Source organism: Ranitomeya variabilis, chromosome 2 (genome assembly GCF_051348905.1).
Source record: "Ranitomeya variabilis isolate aRanVar5 chromosome 2, aRanVar5.hap1, whole genome shotgun sequence".
Lineage (NCBI taxonomy): Eukaryota > Metazoa > Chordata > Amphibia > Anura > Dendrobatidae > Ranitomeya > Ranitomeya variabilis.
Genome location: NC_135233.1, coordinates 56125571 through 56153213, shown reverse-complemented (window position 1 = coordinate 56153213; position 27643 = coordinate 56125571). Strand labels below are relative to the sequence as shown.

General features: G+C 45.4%; 1 protein-coding gene across 1 annotated transcript in view; it reads right to left on the bottom strand.

Annotated features, from left to right (window-relative positions):
* Window positions 1–430: 430 nt before the first annotated feature.
* The window catches only part of PPP1R21 (protein phosphatase 1 regulatory subunit 21), a 105318-nt gene continuing 78105 nt past the window's right edge, over window positions 431–27643 (bottom strand). Inside the window, exons 17-22 of the mRNA XM_077282444.1 lie at window positions 26038–26253; window positions 25231–25266; window positions 22086–22202; window positions 13251–13349; window positions 6856–6984; window positions 431–1101 (exon numbers count right to left, since the gene is read on the bottom strand). Of these exons, the coding sequence (XP_077138559.1) occupies window positions 1072–1101; window positions 6856–6984; window positions 13251–13349; window positions 22086–22202; window positions 25231–25266; window positions 26038–26253 (627 nt within the window). The 3' untranslated portion in view covers window positions 431–1071. The remainder of the gene's footprint in view (window positions 1102–6855; window positions 6985–13250; window positions 13350–22085; window positions 22203–25230; window positions 25267–26037; window positions 26254–27643) is intronic.

Below are 27643 nucleotides of genomic sequence, written 5' to 3'. Positions count from 1 at the left end.
TGACGCCGACTGAGCAGCCACCGACCGCTCCTGCCTGCTATTCAGCTGCTCCACTTCACCAGAGCAACTCTTCCGGGCTGCTCTGTTGACGTGGTGTAACTTCTAATGCCATGTTGATCGATAGCTGGATTCCTGTGGTTAGGCAGCCGGCTGTCAGTCAGCAGTCAACGCCATATCAACAGAGCAGAGCGGATGAGAAGCTACTGCTCTGTCAACATGGCATCAGTGCAAGCCACTGAATCACTGGCAGGAGCGGACTGTGCCAGAACAGATCATTGCTGGGCACTACAGGCAGGAAGCCAATAATTACCTACCTTTTAGTTTTTAAGCATATTGTTAAAAAAAAAAAATTAGCCCCAGGTAAAGTATTTATGTCTCCTAACGGGGTTAAGTGACGCAGATGTGTTAAATTATGGCATACATGGAGTCAGTAATTTTGTAAGAATTTATTGATAAACTTTAGTAATTCCTTTCTTTTTTTCCTTTGTTCAATGTACAGACATTAAGGTTTTACAATTGGAGGCAAATTCTAATAATTTGTTTACAAGTAAACAGACCTTGAATGGAACAAAATTCTCCCTTTATGTCTCTGTTATGAGGTCACAGAGCAGATAACGATGTAGTATTACAAGTCTCTTACAAAACAGAACACAGAATTACAGACAGTTCATGTATTTTGGAAATAAAGCCCGAAAAAAGTACAAAAAAAACCCCAAAAACACTTTAAAGCTGTATAGTGTAACGAAATAAAATCTGGTTTAAAATTAAAAAAAAGAAACAAAAAAAAAAAAGGAAACAAAAAAAAAGTGCAATTGTAAAATTTTCAAAAAGGAGGTAAAATGATGGATTGGAAATATTCTTTCTGGATGATGTTCCAAACTTTCCAGTCAGGTCACAAGTGCTGTCGGGAAGGTTGACACATTTCATGTTTGGCGAGATCCTCTCTCAGACAGGTGGGATTCGATTCACATATATCACAGGGATAAGGTGACGGCAGGACTCTTCATCCAGCACAGACCCGTTCTGCATGGCGGATATAGCAGCAGCGTTATCTGCCCTCCTCTGCATCAACTATCGATTTTTGTTCTTCTTGGAATTTCCCTGCAGTCACAAAGTAAAAAACCAACAAACAACAACATAAATTAAAATGTACATCACACAGACATCCCCTACATTTATAAAATTCGATTTCATTACACTCAAAGAAAGAAAGAAATGGAATAAAATTGTTGGCGGAGGGTTTCTTACATATTATACCAATACTTTTTTTTTTTATAAACTCAACGTATATTAGTTATATAGCGCCGTCATATACTGCTGCACTTTACAGACACAATCATCTCTGTCCCCATTGGGGCTCACAATCTACATTCCCTATCAGTAGGTCTTTGGGGTGTGTAGGGAAACTGGAGAACCTGGAGGAAACCCAGGCAAACACGGGGAGAACACACAAACTCCTTGAAGATGTTGTCCTTGATGGTAATGAACCCAGCATCTAAGCGTTGCTAGCCACTGAGCCACCGTACAGTGATAACCACTGTGCCACAGTGCTGATTGGCTTTATTAATGTATTGTTTTTTGTTTTGTTTTTTCATTTAAAAAAAATCTATATTGAATAAAAATTGTAATGCGTTTAACATGAGAGAGCTACTATGCGGCGTGTCTGGTGAGCAATGAGAACTGCCCTAGTGAAATGTTTAACATATGTGGTAGTTACCCATGGAACCAACTTAATGTGAATCCCCACCTTTCAAAAAATATACTAGCTTTAGGTAATTTTATTTCCTGATATTCCTTACCTTTACAGTGAGAATGCAGTAGAAGAAATTCAGCTCAACGGTATTAAATCTTCAACTTTAATTGTCTATGATTCCAACCTGCTGAGTGCACCAGAAACACGTTGATGTAATAATTATTTTTATTTCTATAGCGTTTACCTTTTCCGCATCACTTTATAATTTTAATGGGGATTTGTACAGACCTAACAGAATAAGAATAACTCAGATACCAAGAGTGAGGGCCCTGCTGCTCACAATCTATGAGGAAATAGGGGAGTCACAAAAGGTAAATGGTGATATGTGCTTATATTGTACGGTACAGCCATCAATATACTAAATAGGGTGTTCACATAACGCTGCATGATCCGCTCACAAACCAGTATGTGTACAGTACAGATACAGAGGTCTAAAAGCACATGAAGGGTGTGTGAACTGATACTATGAGGGTCATGATTTTGTAGAAAATCTGTGGGTATTGGGAATTAATCGAATTGTCCTGGGTAGTACATTCCAAAGAATTGGGGCAGCATAGGAGAAGTCTTGGAGACGGGAGTGGGAGGTTCGGATTATAGAGGATGTTAGTCTTAGGTCCTTAACAGAACGGAGGGCACGGGTAGGGTGGTAGACTGAGACAAGGGAGGAGATGTAGGGTGGTGCTGAACAGCTTTGTAGGGGAGAGTGGTAAGTTTATGCTGAACTCTGTATCGGATGGGCAACCAGTGCAATGACTGGCACAGGGTAGAGGCATTAGTGTAGTGACTGGCAAGGAATATGATCCTGGCTGCTGAATTCAGGACAGATTGCAGAGGGAAGAGTTTAGTAAGAGGTAAACCAAATAGTAAAAAGTTGCAATAGTCCAGATGAGACTGAATAAGAGCGGCAGTAAGAGTTTATGTCGAAAAGGTTAAATTCTAGGGATGTTTTTGAGGTGCAGGTGACAGAAGCGGGGTGAATGATCGGATATGGGGAGCAAAGCAAAGATTTGAATAAAAGATGACACCAAGACAGCGAGCAAGTTGCTGGGAAGTTATGGTAAAACCACACACGGTATTAGCAATAATCGGGCGTAAGTAGGTTAGTGGAGGGAGGAAACATAGGGAGTTGAGTTTTTGACAGATTCAGTTTTGGATAGAGGGAGGACATGATGTTAGAGACAGTGGTAAGACAATCACTGGAGTTTTGTAGTAATGTTGATGTTCTTATCTATGGACTAATGATGTCTGTGAGGAGGTTGTAATCATACACAAATAAAGTTGAAGAGTTTATACCATTGAGCTGGATTTTATTCTGCTACATTCTGATCATCAGTCGGTGGCAGCGACGTTCATTCCGTGCTCCGAAGGGACCAGGGACTCAACTGCGGTTAGCTGGCTTTTTTTTTGCTTTTTCCATTTTATCTTTCTAGTGGACAGTGTTTTACTTTTATGATACAGATCCCTAAATCCGCTGCAAAATCATACTTATATGGCCACTGAACTTCCAGGCAACCCGATCACATATCAAACAAAGTGACAATCTGTAAATCACTTTAATTGTAATGTTGTCTAACTGCAACAAAAACATCACTCCAAAGTCCCAGCCACTAAATGTCCCCCCCATCTGTTTAACTAGATGTCCACTGCCTGTTGTCAAGTGTAATCTGTTCACAGCATGAGGGCCCGCCCCCCTATGGGAAGAAGGCCCGCCCCCTAAGGGAATAGGGCCCGCCCCCTAGGGGAAGAACTGGTCTTCGTCTCTCGGTTACTGATCAGCCATCTGCGACATTACAGAGAGGAGAGCTTTCAGTTCAGAGCTGGCAAGCCATTGCACAGCATCAAACATACAGAAACTATACATGCTAGAGAGGGAATGCAAGTTCATGTACATATAGCGCTGGTAGAATGCTGATGAACAGAAACCACCCACTGAAAATGAGTGCATGGCACGTAAAAAAAAAAAACAGGAGAATTTGGGCAGTTCCTGGACATATTAGGCTGGTCTATGCACTAAGAGCAGTTTATCTTCTTGTGGGGAATGAGGGAAGCAGGACTATGCTTTTCTACAGGCTGTATGTTAAAGGACAGGTACCGTAATACAATTCTGTGTGTAGCCACCACTAGGGGCAGCATATCACATAGTTTAAACCCCATCCAGACTTGATACATTTGTACAGGACACGGCCGGTGGGTGCATGGAGTGGGCTCAGCAGCTAAGTCTGCTCCATACGTGGCATCTTCTGGCCGCATTAAACCACTGGCACCCGCCGGTAACTGCAGCAATCAAGATCTACCTCCTCTAGGGCATTATTTGGTAAATTAAATGGTGGTATTCAATAGTACCACTTGTCATGTATGAAAAAACACAACAGTTATAGGATTATAGCAAAGGAAAAATAATTAGTATGGCTCTTTGAAGATAGGGAAGAAATAATTATAGTGACTGGAAGGAGTTAACATTCAGTTTAACTCCTTCCTGACATTGGATGCATTAGTACTTTCAACGTCAGGACACCATCTCTGGTGCAGGAGCTCAGGTTGTATCATTCCCTGGAAACGATGTCTGCGCTACACAGCCATCATCCACCTCTAACAGCCTGCGCAGTTTACCCCTAAAATGCCACAGTTAAACTCTGACAACAACATTTAAAGTATGTGAACGGGGGGTGTGCAGTATCCCAAGCCCAGCGACATGATGGCAGGGTGCCTTTGGGATGCCATAGTAGCCAGCGGGCCTGCCATGACGGTACTGATAGTGCTCCTGTGAAGACTGTGGCTTGCATTCATAGGGGACCATCATATTTACTATTTATTCTGCAATACTGTGGCATTGAAGTTTATAATATAAGCGATCAGACAATCGCAGATCCAAGATGCTATATGGGAATAATAAATAAAGTAAAAAAAATGCATAGTTTTTTAAAATTTTTGGAAAAAGAAAAAGGAAATTTTAATCTTCATCCTTTTCTCCAATTATAAATAAAGAAATAAAACATTAAACATGTAATATCACTGTGTCCATAGAAGTCCGATTATCGAAATATAAACATGCAAATTGCCTCTTCAGAGAAAAAGAGGACTTAAACTCTATAGCGCCACCTGTTGGAAGCAGTGATCCTACAAGTCACAATTAACCCTTTAACGAGTCGTGCAATATGACTTAGGACAAAAGCCAAATCAGTATCTCAATTCGCAGACACGGTGTTTCGGGCTGTTGGCCCTCGTCAGTGCGAAGCATGAGAACTGGTTTGGCTAGGTGAGAGGCTCTGGACTGGGGTCTAAGGGGTAAAGTTTCTTCTTGTGGTGAAATATAAACTTAATTAATCTGATCAGTGAATGCCAGAAATAATTAAAGAAAATAACATTTAAAAAAAAACGCCAGATGTGGTTTTTCAGTTGTGGCAAAATAGCCAAAAAAATTCAATAAAAAGCGATCAAAGCATCATACGTAACCCAAACAACAAGCCCTCGCTTGGCTCAATCAACCAAAAAAATGAAAATGTTACGGGTCTCAAAACATTGCGACAATAACAGCATCTTTATTTGATGATTTTACAACTTTTTCCTAATAATAATAATAGTAATAATAATAACAACATGAATAAAAAATGAATAACATTGGTGTAATCGTACTGACCTGGAGAATCGTGTTGCCAATGACCACTGTCATTTTTAAAGCACATGTGAGTATTCTAACTACAAAACCCCAAAACAATTGCAGAACTTCACAGAACTTGGAATTTTTACAATTTTCCAGTACACTGAATGGTAAAATGAATTGGGACAATGAAAACTACAACTTGTCCCACATAAAAAAAGCCGTCATACGGCCATGTGGAAAATAAAAAATGTACAGGTGTTACTAGTAAAAATCCCATAGGCAGCATGTTCCTCCTAGTAGTGGCTGCAGTCGGCCATATTTATTTTATTGTTCTGTCTGTATAGGGGGGGTGAAATGCATTACAATTTTTTTTGTTTTACAATTTTCCCAGAGATAGATATATATATATATATATATATATATATATATATATATATATATATATATACTCTCGAGTATAAGCCGAGATTTTCAGCCCAAATTTTTTGGGCTGAAAGTGCCCCCTCGGCTTATACTCGAGTCACGGTCGGCGGGTGAGGGGGAGAGGGCGCCCTCTGCCTGATCAGTCAGTGCAGAGAGACGCCGGGACCGGACGCTGGGGAGCTGCAAGCAACAGAGGTGAGTATGTGTTTTTTTTTTTTATTGCAGCAGCAGCTGCAGCTTTATGTGGAGCATCTATGGGGCCATAATCAAAGGTCAAAGGTGCAGAGCATTATATATGGCACAGCTATCTATGGGGCCATAATCAAAGGTGCAGAGGTAATATATAGCACAGCTATCTATGGGGCCATAATCAAAGGTGCAGAGGTAATATATAGCACAGCTATCTATGGGGCCATAATCAAAGGTGCAGGGCATTGTATATGGCACAGCTTTCTATGGAGCATCTATGGGGCCATAATGAACGGTGCAGAGCATTATATGTGGCACAGCTTTATGTGGAGCATCTATGGGGCCATAATGAACGGTATGGAGCATCTATTTTTAATTTTGAAATTCTCCGGTAGCTGCTGCATTTTCCACCCTAGGCTTATACTCGAGTCAATAAGTTTTCCCAGTTTTTTGTGGCAAAATTAGGGGGGTCGGCTTATACTCGAGTATATACGGTGTATATATATATATATATATATATATATATATATATATATATATATATATATATATACACACACACACATACAACAACTGTAGGTCTCACAGTATGACGAGAGAAACATTTTTTTGCGAGATTTCGTTTTTGGGTATAAGTGGACATTTCCATTGGTGATATATTGAGGTACGTTTTGCTCACATTTTATTCCATTATTAGGTGGATAGACACATTTTTAGGCCCCGGATCAGAGTCATCTCCAATCCTGCTGCAGATCTAGTGGCAGGATCCATGAAATCACCGTGATGAAGACGGACGTCACACTGCGGACACTAGAATCAGATCCCGGCAAGCACTTGTTTCTGGAATCTCTCCTTCAACCCCAGTGCTGCTGTCTCCCCTCTCGCTTACCTTACTCGCCATCTTTAATGTGTCGATCTCCTCCCGTTGCTTTGATAACGTTTCGTTCATAACGCAGAGGTGATCGCTCATCATGCTCAGCTGATCCTCATAACTTCTCTTTGTCGTAATTAATTCATCCTACAATGAAAATAAATATAAAGTTTTTATAGCAGGTCTATTGTACGGCATCAGTAACAGTGTCCCTGTTATGGCATATTTGTCTCCAGGGGGGGGGGGGGGGCGCTGCTCCATTGGCCAGATCCACCAAGTACCGGCACCCCCTCCTCTGGCGGACCCCACGCCCTTGTAGCTTCAGCTGTTGGCCAGGCTATGTAATACACTTCCCCTGCAGTCGACTGTCTGAGGATCACTGGGCCAGATTCACTTCAAGAAGAGGTCTTCTTTATGAAAAAAACGAAAACCTCTAAAAATTCGGCGTTTATGTCAAAACAGCTGCATCCTTAACATGAGAAAGATAAAACTAATAATACTATTACACAGTAAACCTACTGAACTAAAAAATAATAAACATAAATAAAATAAAAGCACCAACCTAAATGCGGAGAGGCGCCCTGGAGCTTGTTATTTGGCACTTATAATGCCAAACCAGATACTCTGCCATAGTGACGAGAGACAAAATCCTTTCCAAAATCCTAATATATGCTTCTCAACATTGAAATTACAACACAAAGAAGGAAAAATTGTGCAATTACGGAAATCACAGGATGGAGAAGATACAGATATGCAAATGGTGAAAAAGTGGAAACGACATTTTCAAAACTTCTGGATTTATTCAGTATCAAGTACAAGGGCCACGTTGGGAAATCACTGTTCTGCTAAATGCACCTGGACACGAAAATCATCAAGATCCGCTGATGGCAGCTTCCTTTACAACTGCAAAAAAATGACTTCCCAGATGTGCTCAATGAGAGACAACTCCGGAGACAATGCAGGCCATGATGGCATATTTAGGCCACGTAGGTTGCTCACATTAGTACGAGCAACATGTGACCTGCTTTTGTGGTGTTGACAATGGTTCACTGGTGGAACAATTGATCCATTACATACTGCAAGTGAAAATGGACGTCGTGCACCACCAAGCATTGTCTACACAAACCATCAGAAGGTGTATGCACAACATTGTGCTCAGAGCCAGGTCTTCTACTGACCTCACACCACAGCTCTCAAAGGCCATCATGGTGCAGTGATGAAAACAAAATGAGCAAATACCCTGCAGTAAGATAATAAATAGCAATACTGCATGAAAATAACGCAGGGTGCTTAGCTAACATTGTTTTGATGAAAAAAAACATGAAAGCCATCCCACCATGTTAAGGTGCTCCTACTCGGGACGGTCTGAACCTCTAGTGTTAAAACCTTACCATGTGTCAAATGAAATAAATGTGAATAACGGCTGAACCGGACCAAGGCCCCGACTATCGGACGCGCAATAGATGGCTTTTTTAATCAAAACAATGTTTACCAAGTACCCAATGTTATTTTCACAGACTATTGTTATTTATTTAGTTGATTCGGTGTCAAGGGAAGAACAGAAATTGCATTTCCAGGTCACAGATTTTTAGGCATCTTTGGAAATAAAACTCTATAAAACTTTAAAATGGAGTCTATTTGATCTTAATACAAAAAAAAAATCTTTAATGATATTTTTTGGAAGAGCACAACAACTTTACATTTATACAGGAACTTTAAATAACATTCGGAAGCTTACTATACAGTTTGAACTACATAATTAATTAGCTCCTAACGAAGACCTGTCACATGCTATAAGTAGGTATTTTTTTACCTGCTGTAAATGCGGCTGTTCTCCTGAATCCGGTGTGGTCTTTCTTTTGTTCCTGAGCTTCTCTATTCCTGAGATATGGCCTCGTCTTCCCGGCATATAAATTTCATCTTGTTGTACAACTGGGTATGATCCTTGTGAAAAGAGTTGCGGACCACGCCCACTTGGATAAATTTACATACAGGGGAAAAAGGAGGCCATATGTCAGGAATGGAGAGGCTCAGGAACAAAAGAAAGACAACGCCGGAATCAGGAGAACAGCGGCATTTATACCAGATAAAAAAAAATATATATATGGTAAGTGACCGATCCGCTTTAAGCTCCTTTCAGTAGGAAGTACAGGAAGGTAAAATGTTGTAATTGCTGTATCAGAAATGAGGAGGACAAATCTATTCATTCATAAATTCCCAACATAGTATAAAACAAAAGACGAACATTTACTTTATATCAGAACCAAAACATCACAAACAAAATATTCCAATTAATAAAAACTAAAACGGATAAAAGACAAAAAAATAGAAAATGCTTGATATTCTTCTTTAGACTTTGCTGTTATTAAAATGTCCATGCATCTTCCTGACAGTGCACAAATGGCAGACTACATTATTCATGTCCAAAACACGAGACTGGAGCAGCGCTGATGGCAATCTGTATTCTTCAACATAAAGGTCATCAAGGAATAGAGGCGCGCAGGGAACGAGAGCAGATAAGAAGCGGGAGGACAGGATGAAAGGCAATAATACACAGAGGAAGAATGAAATGCTATTTAGAAGACATTTCTATGAAGCGCTCAGGTCTGATGTAAGAACCAAAGAGGAAATCAGCGGAGACTTCTAATATTTTTCTCTACATGGCGACGGAATTAGCATGAGATCAAAAATGTCTGGATACAAAGAGCCTCTACTTATCGGGCATGGAGTCAGCGCAGTGAGCAAGGAGAAGCGGGCCATTTTACAGCCGAAAATAGACTGATGACTTTTGAAACTACACATTAGCCATTATGAGATAAATTGTCCCGTATAGCAAAAAATGTGTCTGCTTCTTTCTCAAACAGCGCCACCCTTATCCACAGGATGTGTCTGGTACTGAAGCTCTATTCAGATGAATGTGAAAGATCTGCAGTACATTTCTGTGGGCACACAGCACAATCTATCCAATATCAGACCCCCAGGTATGATGTACTACCCTTATATCGCAAGTGCTACTGCCGCATCCGAGGAAAGTGATGCAGCCCATGCCGATGGTCGCGTACGACCACTATATCACCAGATGCTTCCATGCTTGTATCCCACGACAGTCCTGCTGGTCTGGATTGGATCTTTTTCAAAGGAGAACCCATCCTATTTGTGTGCTATTGATCCTAGTTTTTTTGATGCGGATTCACCAAAAAAGAAAGAAAAGTGCATAGTTGTGTTTTTTTGCTTGTGCTTTCTCACAGTTTGGTTTTGTTTTTTTGGGGTGAAAAAATGCAGCGAACACGCTAAAACAACTAATGCTGCAATTTTTTCAATTCAGTCAAGAAAAAAAAAGAAAAACAAGTGTGTGCATGAGATTTCTGAAGTCTCAGCTTTTTTTTAATTTTCATTCAAATTAAAAACCGGGATTTTTGTGTACTCACCGTAAAATCATATTCTCTGAGCCACTCACTGGGGGACACAGGACCGTGGGCGCTGGATAGATGGGGGCTTCTCCTGGCGGCGGCAGCACTCCCTGGCCCTTCAGGTACCGGCCGGTGCTGATAAATTTAGTCCCCAGCTTCGGTTCTCTGCTAGGCCGCATTCAGTAACTCCGCCCCCGCTATGACGCGTCCCAGTGGCTCCGCCCACCTTTCTGTGTCCCCCAATGTGGTGAGAGGGAAAAATAGATAAAAAATAGCCACAAAAATGTCATGTGTGAACATAGCCTTAGTTTGATATAGCAGCAATCATGTTGCCAGGTCATGTCCATCACGTACTGAATGTCAAACACAAATCCCCAAAATCTAAATTGTGTGATTTAATTTTCTGCCCATGGAATTATTTTCTCGTTTTTATAAGTTAATGATGTCATTCACAACTTCAAGTCGTCCTGCAGAACAGAAGCCATCATATGGCTGTGTCGATGGAAAAAAATAATAAAAAATAAAAGTTATGGGTCTTGTAAGGAGGAGAGGGTCACGGAACCCCGTTCAGTTTGCTGGAATCAAACAGTATGGAAGTTTGGCCCTGACTTGGGGTCCTATAGAGACAGCTTATACACTAAGGAACATAACGTTTCTTACATATAAAGTGCAGCCACATACGGGTTATGGGTTCACTTTAAATGTTAGGCACAAAAAACAAATATATATATATATATATATATATATATATATATATATATATATATATATATATATATATATATATATATATATATATATATATATATATATATATATATATATATATATATAAATTAGCACAGCATTCTTCCAATTATTTCATACTCTCGCTCCCATTTTCCATAGGCCGTCAGCATTTTTCTGGGGAGGAACTGATCAGCAGCGAATGTAGCAAAGCGGCTCAATCATAACTCACTTATGTGAGATCCGCGCTGCGTTCAATATTTCTCTCTTCCAGCTGAGTAATAATGCTGTGAAAAGACGGCTTCATCTGTGTTAATGATCAGATAAATAATCAATGACGCTCTCATCTGCTCCAAATGACGACACTTTGCTGGCAGCGGATCAACAATGGCTGTGATAACTAATGGTGAAACTATCCACGGCGCAGTCACAAAGGGAGGGAAAAAACGCTGCTCAAATAACGATTCTCACTATGTGAGCAAATAGCAAAAAAAAGCGGTAAAATGACATTAGTCTGACATCCGATACTACAGCGAGTCTGGAAATTCTGCAGTCGGGTCCAAAGTTTCCCATAGCAGCCGAACAAAGATCGTGTAGGTATGGCGGCCTCCCGACTCTGCCCCGGACAGTCGGGCGAGGATTGAGCAAGGTAAGTGCCAGTCAGACGGCCGTATAAATCAGACGGAGATCAGACCGCCATGCACGGACTGGCCGGCGCTCTCCTGAACCAAGTGAGACGACTTCATACATTTCTATGCAGCTGTCACGCTCAGGTCAGGAGGGCCGCCGGCCAGTCTGTGCATGGCGGTCCGATCTCGTGTCTGATTGCGCCCTAAACTTCAGAACTTGATCCCTTTTTACATTGTCAACGGAATTTAAGGACTTTCATGAAAAAGAAGGGATCGCTTTCAGTCCACCAGCTCCCGGAGATGCATTTGCAGGGTGCCTAAAGGTTTTTACAGCAGCCAGGGACATGACCTGGGACTCTAGTCTACCAGAAACAGACAATCCGCCACTGGCGTAAATGCATTTTTCCCCTAATTCTTGCATAAATAAAATTAAAAACAAAGAAAACAAATACAACCCATTCTTCAAAAAACGTCCTCGTAGGAATAATTTGTTAAAAAAATATTCACCCTCCATATGTCCAGTGTTTTTCTTGCAGTCGCTGCTGTGAGTCACTGCTGCAGCCAATCACTGAGCACAGCGGCTTGCGCGGTCTACCTTGGCACAGCCATCACGCTCAGTGCTCGGCCGCGGTGCAGCAGTGACGCACGCAGTGGATGTGACATCACAGCTGAAGCCCAAACACGGACACCAGAACAGCGGCCGTGAGCCAGTGCTGGAACCCGGTACGGCGAGTACTTGTATTACCAACCCCCAAATGGACGAGAAACGTCTATGAAGATTAAAGGGGTGTTTCCATCTCCAAGATCTTACCCCAACACGTAGTAGGTATAATAATATGATCAAATACGTCCAATTAGAAATGTAGTGTAGCTCTTCTGATTAGCTGTGCCGCTTACCCCATGTGCAGGGCATTGCAGTAGTTTAGGTATCCATGGTTACGACCACTCATAGTGACAGTTAGCAGCTTGTGGCCGTAACCATGGATACCAAGTGCTGCAAAGCCCTGCACATGGGGTAAGTGACATAGCTTATCTAGAGAACTGCACTACATGTCTAATTGAAGGTTGGGACGCAGGCATGGCAACGCCTGCTTGTAAATTCATGATGGGCTGCTTCATGCCTTACGCCACAAGACACTTTTGAGATGTGAGAAGAAGGATCGGTGGTGAAGCCCAGGCCCGGCCAGGGATGCCACAGACGGGAAGGATAAAGCGGTCATTAACACAACGCCACCCGCATTCATCAATACTGGGGGAATAACGCTGGTCTGGAGGAATCGGGGACTTATTTTTTTAAAGTATAGTGTATATAGCAGACATACAGATATTCAATGTCCACGCAGACCCTGGTGCGATGGTACTTATTTGTATGCAATAAATAACTTTGATGCAATGAACTATGTGGACCCCAAAATGGTGCCAGGAAAAAAAACTCGGTACTTACAGTCAAGAACAGGCCAGTCCTTGAGGGGTTAAGCGCGGTGCACTAGTCCCGTCTGCATCAGACATTACTGGCACATCGCTCTTACAATGGGGGCCGCAGCGGGCAGGCGCGTGGCCCCTGTATTTAGCGATAGTCTTCCCTCCGGACGGTCATTGTGAGAGATAAATGGCGGAGTGTGGGCACCTGCCAGCTGGCCGCCCTTACCTGCAATCTGCTGATGCTCAGACTGGCCGATTTGGTTTCTTCTGTTAGGGTCTGATTGGATTTTTCTGCCAATGCTAATCTCTTAGCGAGAGCCCGGCACTGGAAATCAAACAGATAGAGGACAACAAGGTAATACTCACAGGGATGGAATTTACGCTCGCGCTCGGCCAAAACGGACCGGCATGGGATTTATTTATTTTTTTTAAGCAGGAGGTGATAGCACAGGACACCGCTTGGCTTTAGCCTTCACTTAAAAACCAAACAAACTATGATATCATTAAATGCAATTCCTACTCTCACACCCCTGGCTTGCCTTCCGGTGAGAGTATTCTAGTGTGACGCGGTCTCTATCCAGCACCTTTACTAAATAATCGTAAACCATTTCAGAAACACTTTTTTGTGAGTTCTGCATTGAGCCGTCCTTCTGTTATTCCTCCTGGAAATGTAGAGGAAAAAAAAAAAAAGACAACTTGGCTCTCCCATTCCTCGTCAATAGGGCCGTCTGCCAAGGTCAGCGCTGAATGCCCGGTGTGCACAGGCCCACATGTATGGGGTGAAGGGTTTGATAACACCAGCTGTTAATTATACATTTCCAGGAGGAAGAACAGAGGAGCTGCTCGAGCTCTAAGAAAAAAAAAAAATGCTCCAAGGTCGGTCAAATTATAAGAAATGCAAGAATTAGTGGGTAACCATGACCAAATGATTGATTGCCATTCTAAAATATTTAAAAAGGGTATTCCCATCTTCAAGATCCTATCCCAATATGTATTTGGAGGTATTTGCTAATATTATTATTATACCCATTAGAAATGTAGTATAGTTCTTCTGATTAGGCATGTCACTTACCCCATGTTAAGGCACTGCAGTAGCTTAGTTATCCATGGTTACGACCACTAACAACTAACTGTCACTATATGAGTGGTCATAACCATAGATACCTAAGCTGCTGCAATGCCCTGCACAGATAGGGTAAGTGACATAACAAATCAGAAGAACTAGACTACCTTTTTAATTGGAGGTATTTGCTAACATTTTTATTATACGCACTTCATATTTGGATAGGATCTTGGAGATGGGAATACCCCTTTAACTCCTTCAACCTGCGGTCAATCTTCGCTTTTGAATTTTTATGAGGTCGCTGGGTTTCTTTTTTTCGTTTTTCCAGGACAATTTTTAGTTTCATAAGGCACTATTCATTTTATCAGCTATTGTACTGAAAAGCAGGAAAGAAATTCCAAGTAATGAAAAATAGTAAAAAAAAAACCCAAACAAAAGCAAAGCAAAAAAAAGGAGATTTTTGTTTACTTACCGTAAAATCTTTTTCTCCGAGCCACTCATTGGGGGACACAGGACCATGGGTGTTATGCTGCTGCCACTAGGAGGACACTAAGTAGACAGAAAGATTAACTCCTCCTCTGCAGCATACACCCCTTCACTGGATACAATTTGAACCAGTTCGGTAGTAAAGCAGTAGGAGCATGAACAAAGACAACTATGTCAAAACCAAAGAAGTAACAACAAGCCAAAACAGGCTAACAGGGTGGGTGCTGTGTCCCCCAATGAGTGGCTCGGAGAAAAAGATTTTACGGTAAGTAAACAAAAATCTCCTTTTCTCCTACGCCTCATTGGGGGACACAGGACCATGGGACGTACAAAAGCAGTCCCTGGGTGGGGAGCAATATGCTAAAACCCCATGTACCACTGGCTTACGGCTTAAGGAACTGCCGCTTGCAGAATGCGCCTGCCAAGGGCAGCGTCTGCAGAAGAGATGGAATGAATGTGGTAATGCTTGGTAAAAGTGTGCAAACTGGACCACGTCGCAGCCTTGCAGACCTGCTGTGCTGACGCCTGGTGCCGAATGGCCCACGAGGCGCCCACCGACCGAGTAGAATGAGCCTTGATCCCAGCTGGAATGGGAACACCTTTGACACGATAGGCTTCTTGAATGGCTGACCGAATCCATTTTGCCAGAGTGGCCTTTGAAGCAGGAGAACCCCTCCTGGGCCCCTCTGGAAGTACAAACAGGACGTCTGACGTGCGGAAGGGAGCCGTTCTTGAGACGTACCGACGAAGAGCCCTCACCACATCAAGAGTGTGTAGAGCCTTTTCGATGCGATGAACAGGAGCCGGGCAGAACGAAGGTAGAACAATCTCCTCATTGAGGTGGAAAGAGGAGACGACCTTGGGCAAAAAGGTGGGAGAGGTCCTCAATACCGCCTTGTCCGGATGAAAAATGAGAAAAGGAGGGCGGCAGGAGAGCGCAGCCAACTCCGAAACCCTTCTGATGGACGTGACGGCTACTAGGAAGACTACCTTCCAAGAAAGGAAGGTCAAGGAAACGTCCTGTAGCGGTTCGAAGGGATTCTCCTGAAGGGCTCCGAGAACCAAGTTGAGATCCCACGGATCCAAAGGTGACTTGTAGGGAGGCGCCACACGGGAAACTCCCTGGAAGAAGGTTTTCACCGGCAACCTATTGGCAATCTTCCGCTGGAAAAGGACTGACAATGCCGAAACCTGGCCCTTTAGGGAGCTAAGGGCAAGTCCCGACTCTAGTCCGGATTGAAGAAACTCCAGTATGGAAGGAATAGAAAATACTAGAGGAGATCGTCCCTGTGCATCGCACCATGAGAAAAAAAGTCGCCAGGTACGGTGGTAACTACGCATGGAAACAGGTTTCCTAGCTCTGATCATGGTGGAGGACACCGTGGGAGAAAACCCCGCTTGACCTAGAATCCAGGACTCAACGGCCAGGCCGTCAAAGACAGGGCCCTTGAGTTCTGGTGGTAAATTGGGCCCTGTGAAAGGAGATCCACGCGATCTGGAAGACGCCAGGGGACGTCGGCCACCAACTGAACCAGTTCGGCGTACCATGCCCGACGCGGCCAGTCTGGCGCGACGAGAATCACCGGTACCCCCTCCGCCCTGATCTTTTTGATGACCCTCGGTAGCAGGGGAAGAGGGGGAAAAATGTACGGGAGACGGAATTGACGCCAAGGTAGGACCAGGGCGTCTACCCCAAGGGCCCGTGGGTCGAGGGACCGAGCAAGGAACTGAGGGACCTTGTTGTTCATCCTGGAAGCCATGAGGTCCACATCCGGGGTCCCCCAGCGATGGCAAATCTGCTGGAAGACCTCCGGGTGGAGGGACCACTCTCCGGAAGCGATGCCCTGGCGGCTGAGGAAGTCCGCCGCCCAATTTTCCACACCTGGAATGTGGATCGCCGAAATGGGCGAATGGTTCGACTCCGCCCAATGGAGGATGTGAGACACCTCGAGCATGGCCGTTTTGCTGCGAGTTCCGCCCTGACGGTTGATATATGCCACGGCCGTGGCATTGTCGGACTGTATTCTGACTGGATGACCTGCCAGAAGTCGGTGAAAGTGAAACAATGCCAGCCTGATAGCTCGAATCTCGAGGATATTGATGGCGAGACGAGACTCCTGAATGGACCACCGCCCCTGGGCCGTGTGCTGGTTGAAAACCGCTCCCCAGCCTATGAGACTGGCATCGGTGGTCACCACCAGCCACCGTACTGGGAGAAAGGACCTTCCCTGGGTTAGGGAGGACTTCAGCGTCCACCACCTGAGAGCCTTCCTGACCCGAGGGGACAGGATGAATCGCCGGTCGAGAGAGGACGGATTGCCGTCCCAAGCCGACAGTAGCGCATGCTGCAGGGGACGGAGGTGAAACTGCGCAAATGGGACCGCTTCCATGGTCGCTACCATCTGCCCGAGAACTCGCATGCTGGCGCGAATGGAGTGGGATACTGGACGAGAAAGACGCTGGGCTCCCTGCTGCAAGGCCAAAACCTTGTCTTGAGGGAGTATGACCAGACCGCGGAAAGTGTCCAGTATCATCCCCAGGAAGGAGATTTGTTGAGCCGGAATTGGAGAAGATTTTTTGAAATTTATCTTCCACCCCAGGCGACAAAGAGTATCCACCGTAAGAGCGACGGACTCTTCGCACGCTGGGTAGGAAGGACCTTTTATCAATAGGTCGTCCAAGTACGGAATTACCACCACTCCCCTGGAATGAAGAATGGCCATGGCAGCCGCCATGACCTTCGTGAAAACTCTGGGAGCGGTGGCGAGACCGAAGGGCAAGGCCACGAATTGAAAGTGCTCCCCGCAAAAAGCGAAACGAAGGAACTGCTGATGCGGAGGGAAGATCGGTATGTGCAGGTAGGCGTCCTTGATGTCTATGGATGCCAGGAATTCTCCCTTTTCCATAGACGCGACCACAGAACGGAGGGACTCCATCCTGAAGTGTCGGATTTTTATAAATCTGTTTAGTAGTTTCAGGTCTAGGATCGGACGTAGTGATCCGTCCTTCTTTGGGACCACGAACAGATTTGAATAGAAACCCTTGAATCTTTGTTCTAGGGGGACCGGAATGATGACTCCGTCCCTTAGTAGTGCCCGTATTGCCTGGTGAAACGCTGTGGCCTTTGACCTTTGAGGGCAAGACTGGAAGAAACGTGTAGGGGGGAGGGAGGAAAATTCTATTTTGTATCCGGTGGACACCAGTTCTCTGACCCACTCGTCGGAAACGACTGAGAGCCAGGCCTGACGGAACAAGAGTAGGCGTCCGCCTACTTTGTTGGAGTCCACCGGATAATGCAAGGAGTCATTGGGCGGAGGATCCATGGGATGCGGATCCCTTAGGCCCGGGAGGTTTAGGTCTGGGTCTCCAGTTACGATTAGGTCTGTAAGAGACCTGGGTGCCTCGGCCACCGCGCGAACCTCTACCTGATGCGGGGGTAGAGGATGTAGAAGACCAGTTGGTATTGGACCGAAAAGGCCGAAATGGAGGTTGCTGCTGGTACCGAAAGGGCCGGGTAGGCTTTTGCTGGGGAAGAAATTTACTCTTCCCTCCAGTAGCATCCGAGATCATTTGATCCAATTTTTCTCCAAATAGCCGACCAGCCTGGTAAGGCAGGGCTGTTAGAGAACGTTTAGAAGCCGAATCTGCTCGCCAATCCCTGAGCCACAGGGCTCTCCTGATGGAAATTGCATTGGCGGCTGCCTGTGCAGCGCAATTGGCTGCGTCCATAGAGGCGTTGACTATGAAGTCTCCGGCCTGCGCTATCTGGTTAACTAGGATGCTGGCTTCTGGAGGTAAATCACTGGCTTGGATGTTAGAGGAAAGAGTCTCGGTCCAAGAGACCATAGCCTTAGCCACCCAAGAGGCGGCGAAAGATGGGAAGAGAGACGCTCCTGAGGCCTCGAAGGCGGAACGAGCCAGATAATCAATCTGGCGATCGGAGGGATTCTTAACGGAAGAACCGTCCGAAAGAGACAGGATGGTCTTGGACGCGAGGTGTGACACAGCAGGGTCCACCGAGGGAGACTGCAGCCAGTCCTTGACTAATTCCCGAGAAAAAGGGTATTTGGCCTCGATGGACTTTTGTCCAATGAAGCGTTTATCTGGGCGATCCCTATGTTTTTGTACAATCTCCTTAAAGTGAGGGTGAGTAACAAAAACATTTTTAACACGTTTAGTCTTTTTGAAAGACACCACATGTTCGGGCTCTGAAGCAGAGTCCTCAGTCACCTTCAGGGTCTTGTTTACCGCCTCAATGAGAGAGTCAAGGGACTCTTGGGAGGAGGGGGGTTCCTGAACGTAGGAGATGTCGGACTCATATTCAGAGTCATCCGAGTTTGGGGAAGGTGACCTGGAAGCAGCGCTTGCAGGTACTGAAGGGCCCGCTAGCTCTTGGTCAGGGGATGAAACGTGAACACGTTTTCTGGGACCCCGGGTAGAAAGTGAACGGGTACGCCCCCTACTGGTAGAAGAATCCATACCGTCGTCTGAATCCTCCACGGTCCGACCTGGAGGGGGGCCCCGGAGGGAGTCAATTGCCCTGGCTAGGGAAGCCACAGATCGTGACAGAGAGGTTGCCCACTCAGGGGGGCTAGGCCCTACCGGGTCGACGGCTGCGGCATCGGTGACGGTACCGGCGTCGGCAAGGAGCGGCTGCACAGAGGGTGAGACGCAATCTGCACACAAAGGACTAGTGTGGGCTCGGGGCAGGGCCGCATTGCAGGTGGCACATACAGTGAAAAATACTGTGTGCTTCTTGTTACCCTTTTTTGTCTCCTTGGATTGAGACATAGTGCCTTAAGAACAGAGCGGGCAGTATTGCAGAGAAAGGGTTAAGCTTTCTTGGAGCAGCTTACCCACGGTCCTGTCTGTGTCCCCAGAGAGAGATATGGCGGTTCTTTCCAGGAGTTCTCCTTGGAGCGCTTGTAGAAGCGTGGGCTCCGTGCAGAGAGAGAGGAAATATGGCCCCCGAGATTAGGAGGGCGCCTCTCGTCCCAGACGAGAAGCGCCGATGAAGGGGGCGGAGCTACGGCCGTGGGAGTGGATTTGTCCCTTGCGGCCTACTCCGGCTGGAGAAGCCGGGGACTAAATTTATGAGGCCTGCCGACGATGTGCGGCGGCGGCCGCGACGGAGCGCCGCCGAGCACCACCGACCCCCGGTCGGCGGTGCCTCTCCCTGGGGACCCGGACCGCATCGCTGCCGCTGAGGGGGAGCAGGGGGGAGCCCCCTGAAGGTACTTACGGCCGCTATTGTTCCCGGATCTCACAGGTCTGCAGGGCGCTGCTGTGAGGATGTCATCTCAATCCATGCACCCTGGATGGGGATGGAGAGGCCCCTGATGTGCTGCTGTAGCAGAGGGGGGCTGCGGCACAACATCCCCTCCGGACTGCATACCCAGATTACATCGCTGTAATGCAAGGTCCTGGAGGGGGTTGGGGGGAAATCGGAACCAAAAAAGGAACCGTTGCCCTGGCGCAAACCTTATTCGTGCGCCATACGTCGCAGGAGAGGGACGGGGAGGTATACTCGCCGTGCTCGCCTGTTGATGGTTCGGGGGAGAGCGGACCTTATGAAAAAAAAAAAAGGACCCGTCGCCCCCTTCACTCCGTTAAATAAAAAATTAAAAATTTACAGAAAATTAAAAAATCAAAAATTAAAACAAAGTTGGGGTCTGGAAAAAAGACCCAAGTGCCTCCTAAGACACTAAGCAAGAACTGGTTCAAATTGTATCCAGTGAAGGGGTGTATGCTGCAGAGGAGGAGTTAATCTTTCTGTCTACTTAGTGTCCTCCTAGTGGCAGCAGCATAACACCCATGGTCCTGTGTCCCCCAATGAGGCGTAGGAGAAAACCAAACAACCACAATTCCAACATTTTTTGTTTACTTTTTATGGTGTTTGTTGTGCAGCAAAAATGATCTGGAAAGGTGATTCTTCAGATCGCTACGACTATAGCAATTCCCAAGTAATATAGTTTTTATCTTTTTTTTTTTTTTTATTTACGTAGTACAAAAAAAAAAAAAAAAAAATCAGAAAGTTGTAAAAAACTAAAATAATAAACTTTGAATTGTGCCACTGTTATCTGAGCCCGGTAACATAAAAAATCTGACTCCATTGACGGGAATTTTTTTTTCTGATTGCTCAGTTAACATTTTTATTTATACCAATTTTGATTGCTTTTTATTTTTATAGCATTTTATTTTATTTTACTTTTTTAAAGGGAGGTATGGCAACCAAAAAACTGCAATTTTGGCATTTTGATTTTTTTTCCCTATTCAGTATCTATTGTACGGGTTGATTAATTTTATATTTTGATAGATCGGACTTTTGTGGGCTTCCGCAATTACTTAAGTTAAAAATAAAGACATGGGACAAAAAAAAAAAGGGAGAAAAAGGAGACTATTTGAATTTTTATATATTTTTTTATATCATTCTAAAAAAAAAAATGTTTACATTATTTCTTAGTTCTGATGTGAGAACTAGTGATGAGCGAATGTGCTGGGATAGGCTACGTTCACAACGCAAACAAAAACGCAGCAAAACGCATGCACAACGCTGCGTTTTGCGCCGCATGCGTCCTTTTTTTCATTGATTTTGGACGCAGCAAAAATGCAACTTGCTGCGTCCTCTGCGCCCGGACGCAGGCGCCGCAGTGACGCATGCGGCGTAAAACGCAAGTGCAACGCATGTCCATGCGCCCCCATGTTAAATATAGGGGCGCATGACGCATGCGGCGACGCTGCAGCGCCCGACGCTGCGGCGCGGACCGCAAATGTGAACGTAGCCATAAGGTGTTATCTGAGCATGCTCGGGTGCTAACCCAGTGTCTTCGGCGAGCTCGAATAATATGTTCGAGTCCCAGGGGCTGCATGTCTCGTGGATGTTTGACAGCTGCTACATAGGCAGGGATTTCCTGTTTATTAGACAATGTATATGTTGCGGCAGTCGAACAGCCGGGAGACATGCAGGTGCGAGGACTTATATTTTTCGAGCACGCTGAAGATACTCTGTTAGCACCAGAGCATGCTCAGATAACACCTTATCCCAGCACATTCGCTCATCACTAATGAGAACCCCACCACATGCACCTTGGCAATTGAGCCACTTAAATGCCGATTTCAGTGATTAACCGCAGGATTTAAATAGTTAAAGAGCAGTGATTGATGGAAGCGCCGGTCGCTGCTGTTAGAGGTAGATGCCGCCTGTGTAACACAGTCGGCGATGGTTCGGACTGCATACGTGGAGCCCTAAAGTAGGATGCAGTGTTACATCCAATGTTGCATATGACTTGTTGCATATGACACATCTAATCTGCAATATGTCGTCCTTCATCCTATCAGCAGTAACAGTGACACTGAGACTATAAAATAGGATCTGGGTTAGAACATGCTGATTTCCTAAGAAAATAATGAGAATTTCCTCCAAAGCTGCTGGCAGCCTCCTAGCGCATGCCATCTCCCCATACACCATCACTTCTACATCCCCATGTGACAATTAGGAGCCACCAGACATACCTCGGCGTGGAAGTGGACGGACTTGCTGTCTGCCAGCTGCAGCTGTGTTGTGAGCTCGGCTATTCTCGCCATGTAATGATTTTTTATCAGTCCTTCCCTTGAGTCGTGATCTGGAACCTGTTCATGACAATAAGGGAGATTATTTTTAGAATGACCGCTCCGGCTCGCCGTCTCTGAATTGTCAGTCAAACTTCCCGCTGGCATTATCTACATCAAACCCCGACCTGTGCAGGCAGCGCAGCGATAATGACAGCGGCGCGTAGAGAGTGAGCCCACGTATCTGGGGAAGAAGCGTGTCCTTACTGTATAAGACTCACATTAATCTCACCGAGTGCGGAGGAGACGGAGCTCCAGCCAACAAACGGCTACAAGAAACAAAGCAACCGCGATTCCCTGTATGGGTCAATTCCTGCACAGTTACCGGAAGAGTCAATCACACGATCTCTGATGATGATGGCGGTAGGTGTTCATGTCTGAGCCATATTCATGGATGAATCGGGCCCCTACCAAATGTCTGCCACAATCTGCACTTCTCTTATACTGAGTGTACGTATTTCCATGTAATTCAGCCTCCTTCTAGATTCCTAGCATTCTTCCTCTGCACCGCTACCAATCCCATGTTGCATCAGATCATCACATGTCCAGATCATTGCTGGAAAAACACAGTGATTACCCCCCCCCCCTATATACTCCTAAATAAACTAGTAATTATAATTATACAGTCAGTGAAGTTGATCTGTGATCTATTACAATATAACTCTGACAGGAGCTGTGCAATCATCATCAGTATCTTTGATATTGGCTTCTGCCCCATCACCAAGTAGAGAACTTCAGTGTTAACGTCCATGTAATAGCGCCATATAAGATCTTCTGGTGACCCTCATCCGAGAACATAAAGCCATGTAATTCTCATGGGGAGAGCTCTGTCACTATGAGATCACAAGATCTAATTGAAGAGGAGACATATAACAAGAACTTCCAGATAGAAAGTGACAACTAAATAAGGCAACACTAGCCGAATTATAACAATTCGTTCTAAAAATATATCTATTGGTGACCTGCAGCTCGGCATGGTGTAGTGTACAATTCCGGCATCATACACTAATAAATTCACTGCTGGTCCAGACTATGAGAGCCACATTTTCATTCTGCGCCACGACCGCCCCGTCTCTTTGATCGATGTCCATGACAGCCTCTGCAGGCCTCTTGGGATACTCAGCACTGGTGTGCGCAGGTCCTCATGTCCCTTCCAGGTCATCGGTGTCATCAACCACCAGAGCGGAATCCATGCATTTTTCTTATAGTGGTGCCCTCTGTTTTGCATAGAGGCTGCAGCGGCTGCATACACACACACACAAATACTAGATGGTGGCCAGATTCTAATGCATCGGGTATTCTAGAATATGTATGTATGTATATAGCAGCCACATAGCATATAGCACAGGCCACGTAGTATATAGGAGCCATGTAGTATATAGCAGACAAATACTACGTGGCCTTTGCTATATACTATGTGGCTGCTATATACATACATACATATTGTGGAATACCCGATGCGTTAATACAGGCCACGCAGTATATAACACAGCCCACGCAGTATATAGCAGCCAAGCAGTATATAACACTGGCCACGTAGTACATAACACTGGCCACGTAGTACATAACACTGGCCACGTAGTACATAACGCAGCCCACGCGGTATAGAACGCAGCCCACGCGGTAGAGAACGCAGCCCACGCGGTAGAGAACGCAGCCCACGCGGTAGAGAACGCAGCCCACGCGGTAGAGAACGCAGCCCACGCGGTAGAGAACGCAGCCCACGCGGTAGAGAACGCAGCCCACGCGGTAGAGAACGCAGCCCACGCGGTATAGAACACAGCCCACGCGGTATAGAACGCAGCCCACGCGGTATAGAACGCAGCCCACGCGGTATAGAACGCAGCCCACGCGGTATAGAACACAGCCCCCGCGGTATAGAACACAGCCCACGCGGTATAGAACACAGCCCACGCGGTATAGAACACAGCCCACGCGGTATAGAACACAGCCCACGCGGTATAGAACACAGCCCACGCGGTATAGAACACAGCCCACGCGGTATAGAACACAGCCCACGCGGTATAGAACACAGCCCACGCGGTATAGAACACAGCCCACGCGGTATAGAACACAGCCCACGCGGTATAGAACACAGCCCACGCGGTATAGAACACAGCCCACGCGGTATAGAACACAGCCCACGCGGTATAGAACACAGCCCACGCGGTATAGAACACAGCCCACGCGGTATATAACGCAGCCCACGCGGTATATAGCAGTGTGGGCACATATCTGTGTTAAAAAAAGATAATTAAAACAAAAAATAGTCATACACTCACCCCCTGGGATCCAGCGAAGCTGTCCCTATGCGCGCGGCTGCCACCATCTTCCGTTCCCAGGATGCATTGCGAAATTATCCAGATGACTTAGCGGTCTCGCAACACCGCTAAGTCTTTTGGGTAATTTCACAAAGCATCTCTGGTAACGGAAGATGGTGGCAGCCGCGAGCGCACCGTCAGACTACGGAGGGTGAGTATAGCAGGTTTTTTGTTTTTTTATTATTTTTAACATTAGATCTCATTACTATTGACGCTGCATAGGCAGCATCAATAGTAAAAAGTTGGGGACACACAGGGTTAATAGCAGCGGTAACGTTACCCGCGGCATAGCGCGGTATGTTACCGCTGGCATATATATATATATATATATATATATATATATATATATACATACACACACGCACACACAGAGAGAGAGAGAGAGAGAGATATTCATATATACACACACACACATGGAATAGGGGAAATCGCCCAAATAAAAAAGAAGAACATTGGCTTAGCGCAAAATAAAGGTGGCTGGGCTTGCACGGTCTGGACGCATCAAGCTAACTACTAGTAATTCTACAAACTTTCTCTGATTTATGCCGACTGCAAGACAATAATGGTAAAGAGGTTTTTTTTAAAGCAAACCGCTCGGTCAGCATGGTTTCAGAGACTCGGTCATTGGTCATCATCTCAGCTGATTATCTGATTATTTTTTTGTTCAAGACAAAGTCAAGTCTTAAGTTTACTTTCTGTTTACACAGATGCGAGGTCATGTACCATACCTGCAGATTATCGCTACTCATGGTTAACATGCCGATCTATAAAGGAAGAGATAAACAGATAATTTAGTGCATAAACCCAGGAATTGGTGAAGCTCCCCTCGGGGTGTTCTGTCGCTCCCTTACTGAACGGTTTAGACGGGCCGATGCAGACTGATGAGGACAGGATGATGGTTAATACGATATTTGTCTCCCCATGCAGCATCATGTTGTCCGGATTTACACTGGGTGATGCGCGGACGATGACAATGATCTTAATGGTGGCATTACTAATCCAATCACCCAACGATGGAACATTGTGCTCGTTCCTTGGGTGAACGCTGGCATATTTATAGGGGCTGATAATCGGGTGTGAGCTGTCAGAAGAACAATGTTTCCCGATCATCCTGTGTAAACAACTGTGATTTTATCGGATCATGAAAACACTTGTTCGGCCGCTGAGTAGATTGTTCACGTGGGCCATTAAATCTTTCCCACAGGATAGACGGGCAACAACATGCTCGCAATTGTGGAATGATGAGGGGTGAAGGCAGTAACCTTCATTGAAGCCCACTCTCTCCTACAATTACAATGAATGAATTGCAAACCATTTGATATTGAAACAATTGAAATCAACAGGCCAACGATTTCGATTCCTTACAATGGCCGTGCCAAGTCCTCTAGAGCGAGGGAATTTTTGGATAAATATTGATAACAATGACACTTCAGGGAATGATTGGGAACTAGAGAAGATTCTCTGATTGCAAACCTTGGGGGTATTTTATCTGTTCTGTTTAGGAAATAAATCAATGATATCAGATGATCACTTACCAAACTTGTAGATTTTGTTTCCTCGGCGTTGTTGGTGACATGTAAGAAGGCATTTTCCTGTGCGGGGTCAGCCGGCCGTTCTTTGTCTACATTCTTCATTATATCGGATATCCGCTGAGTCTCCTTCTCCAATTTGATCTTGGACAGCTGCGCCTCCAGCATCCAGTGCTCCTTCTCTTGCTCCAGTTTACTGATCTTCTCAAGACTATGCTGCACCTGTGGAGACATCTCAGAGGTGAGGACCTGACAGAAGAGAGTAGCAGAGGAGGACATCTCCCTCTCACACATATGCACAGATTTACAGGTGCATTCAGCTGTCAGTTCTCCGTCAAGCCGATAGTCCATTGCTTCTGAATGGATGTATCGGTCACATGACGCTCCCCGCTGAAAGAGACCAGCGGGGAACACAACCACAGCTGTGCAGAAGCGGTGGGGTTCCCCCATGTGATTATTTTTTAGGTTTTCTACACTACCCTGTACCCAATTCTAGTAGCGGACAACCATTTTAAAGGCACGACACTTGGTCTCCTGGGTTTAGAATGATCGGTGAGCATGGAGCCCTCTTATTCATACAAAAAAGCCAACATTTCCTTCATCTGTGTCCATCAACAGGCCCAGCCGAAATCAATTTTCCAGACTGAGACATAGAACACTTGGGGTATGTGCACATGTCATCTTTTAGGCATCTTGTAAGGCTCTTTTTTGACCCATTGCAGTTACAGGATTTCATCAACTCATTATCTCCTATGGTTAAAGCCAAGTGCGTGCATGGCATCTTCTTTTCTGGACTGTGGGAGGTGGTGACCACTTACCCGGTAGGTGGGAGACCTAGAACCAGCACATGTCAGATATTTATGGTGTTATACTTTCTGAAAGGCCATAAAGACCTCCGATAATAATTCCCCGATAAGTTTTATTGCAACCCTTGTGATTGGTGGAACAAAGGAGATTGTGCACCCCTACGGTAAGGCATATCCTCCACCGCATCTCACCACCTGTGCACTTGACCCGATCCTATCCCACTTCACCCAAACCTCACCACAGTCTTCATCCCAACCCTAACCCATCTCTTCAACCTATCACTAACAACTGGTGTTTTCCCCTCAAGCTTTAAACATGCCTCAATCACACCTATCCTCAAAAAGCCCTCTCTTGACCCATCCTCTGTATCTAGCTATCGCCGTATATCACTTCTCTCCTATGCCTCAAAACTACTGGAACAACACGTCCATCTTGAACTGTCCTCCCATCTATCTTCCTGCTCCCTCTTCGACCGCTTACAATCTGGCTTCCGGCCACACCACTCCACTGAAACTGCCCTAACTAAGGTCACCAATTACCTATTAACCGCCAAGAGCAAGCGACACTCCTCCTCCTCGACTTGTTGGCTGCCTTTGACACAGTGGACCATTCCCTATTATTACAGACCCTCTCATCCCTTGGCATCATAGACTTGGCCCTATCCTGGATCTCATCATACCTAACAGACTGGACATTCAGCGTCTCCCACTCACACACCACCTCCTCACCTCGCCCCCTCTCTGTCGGAGTCCCACAAGGTTCAGTCCTTGGGCCCCTGCTCTTCTCCATTTACACCTTCGGCCTG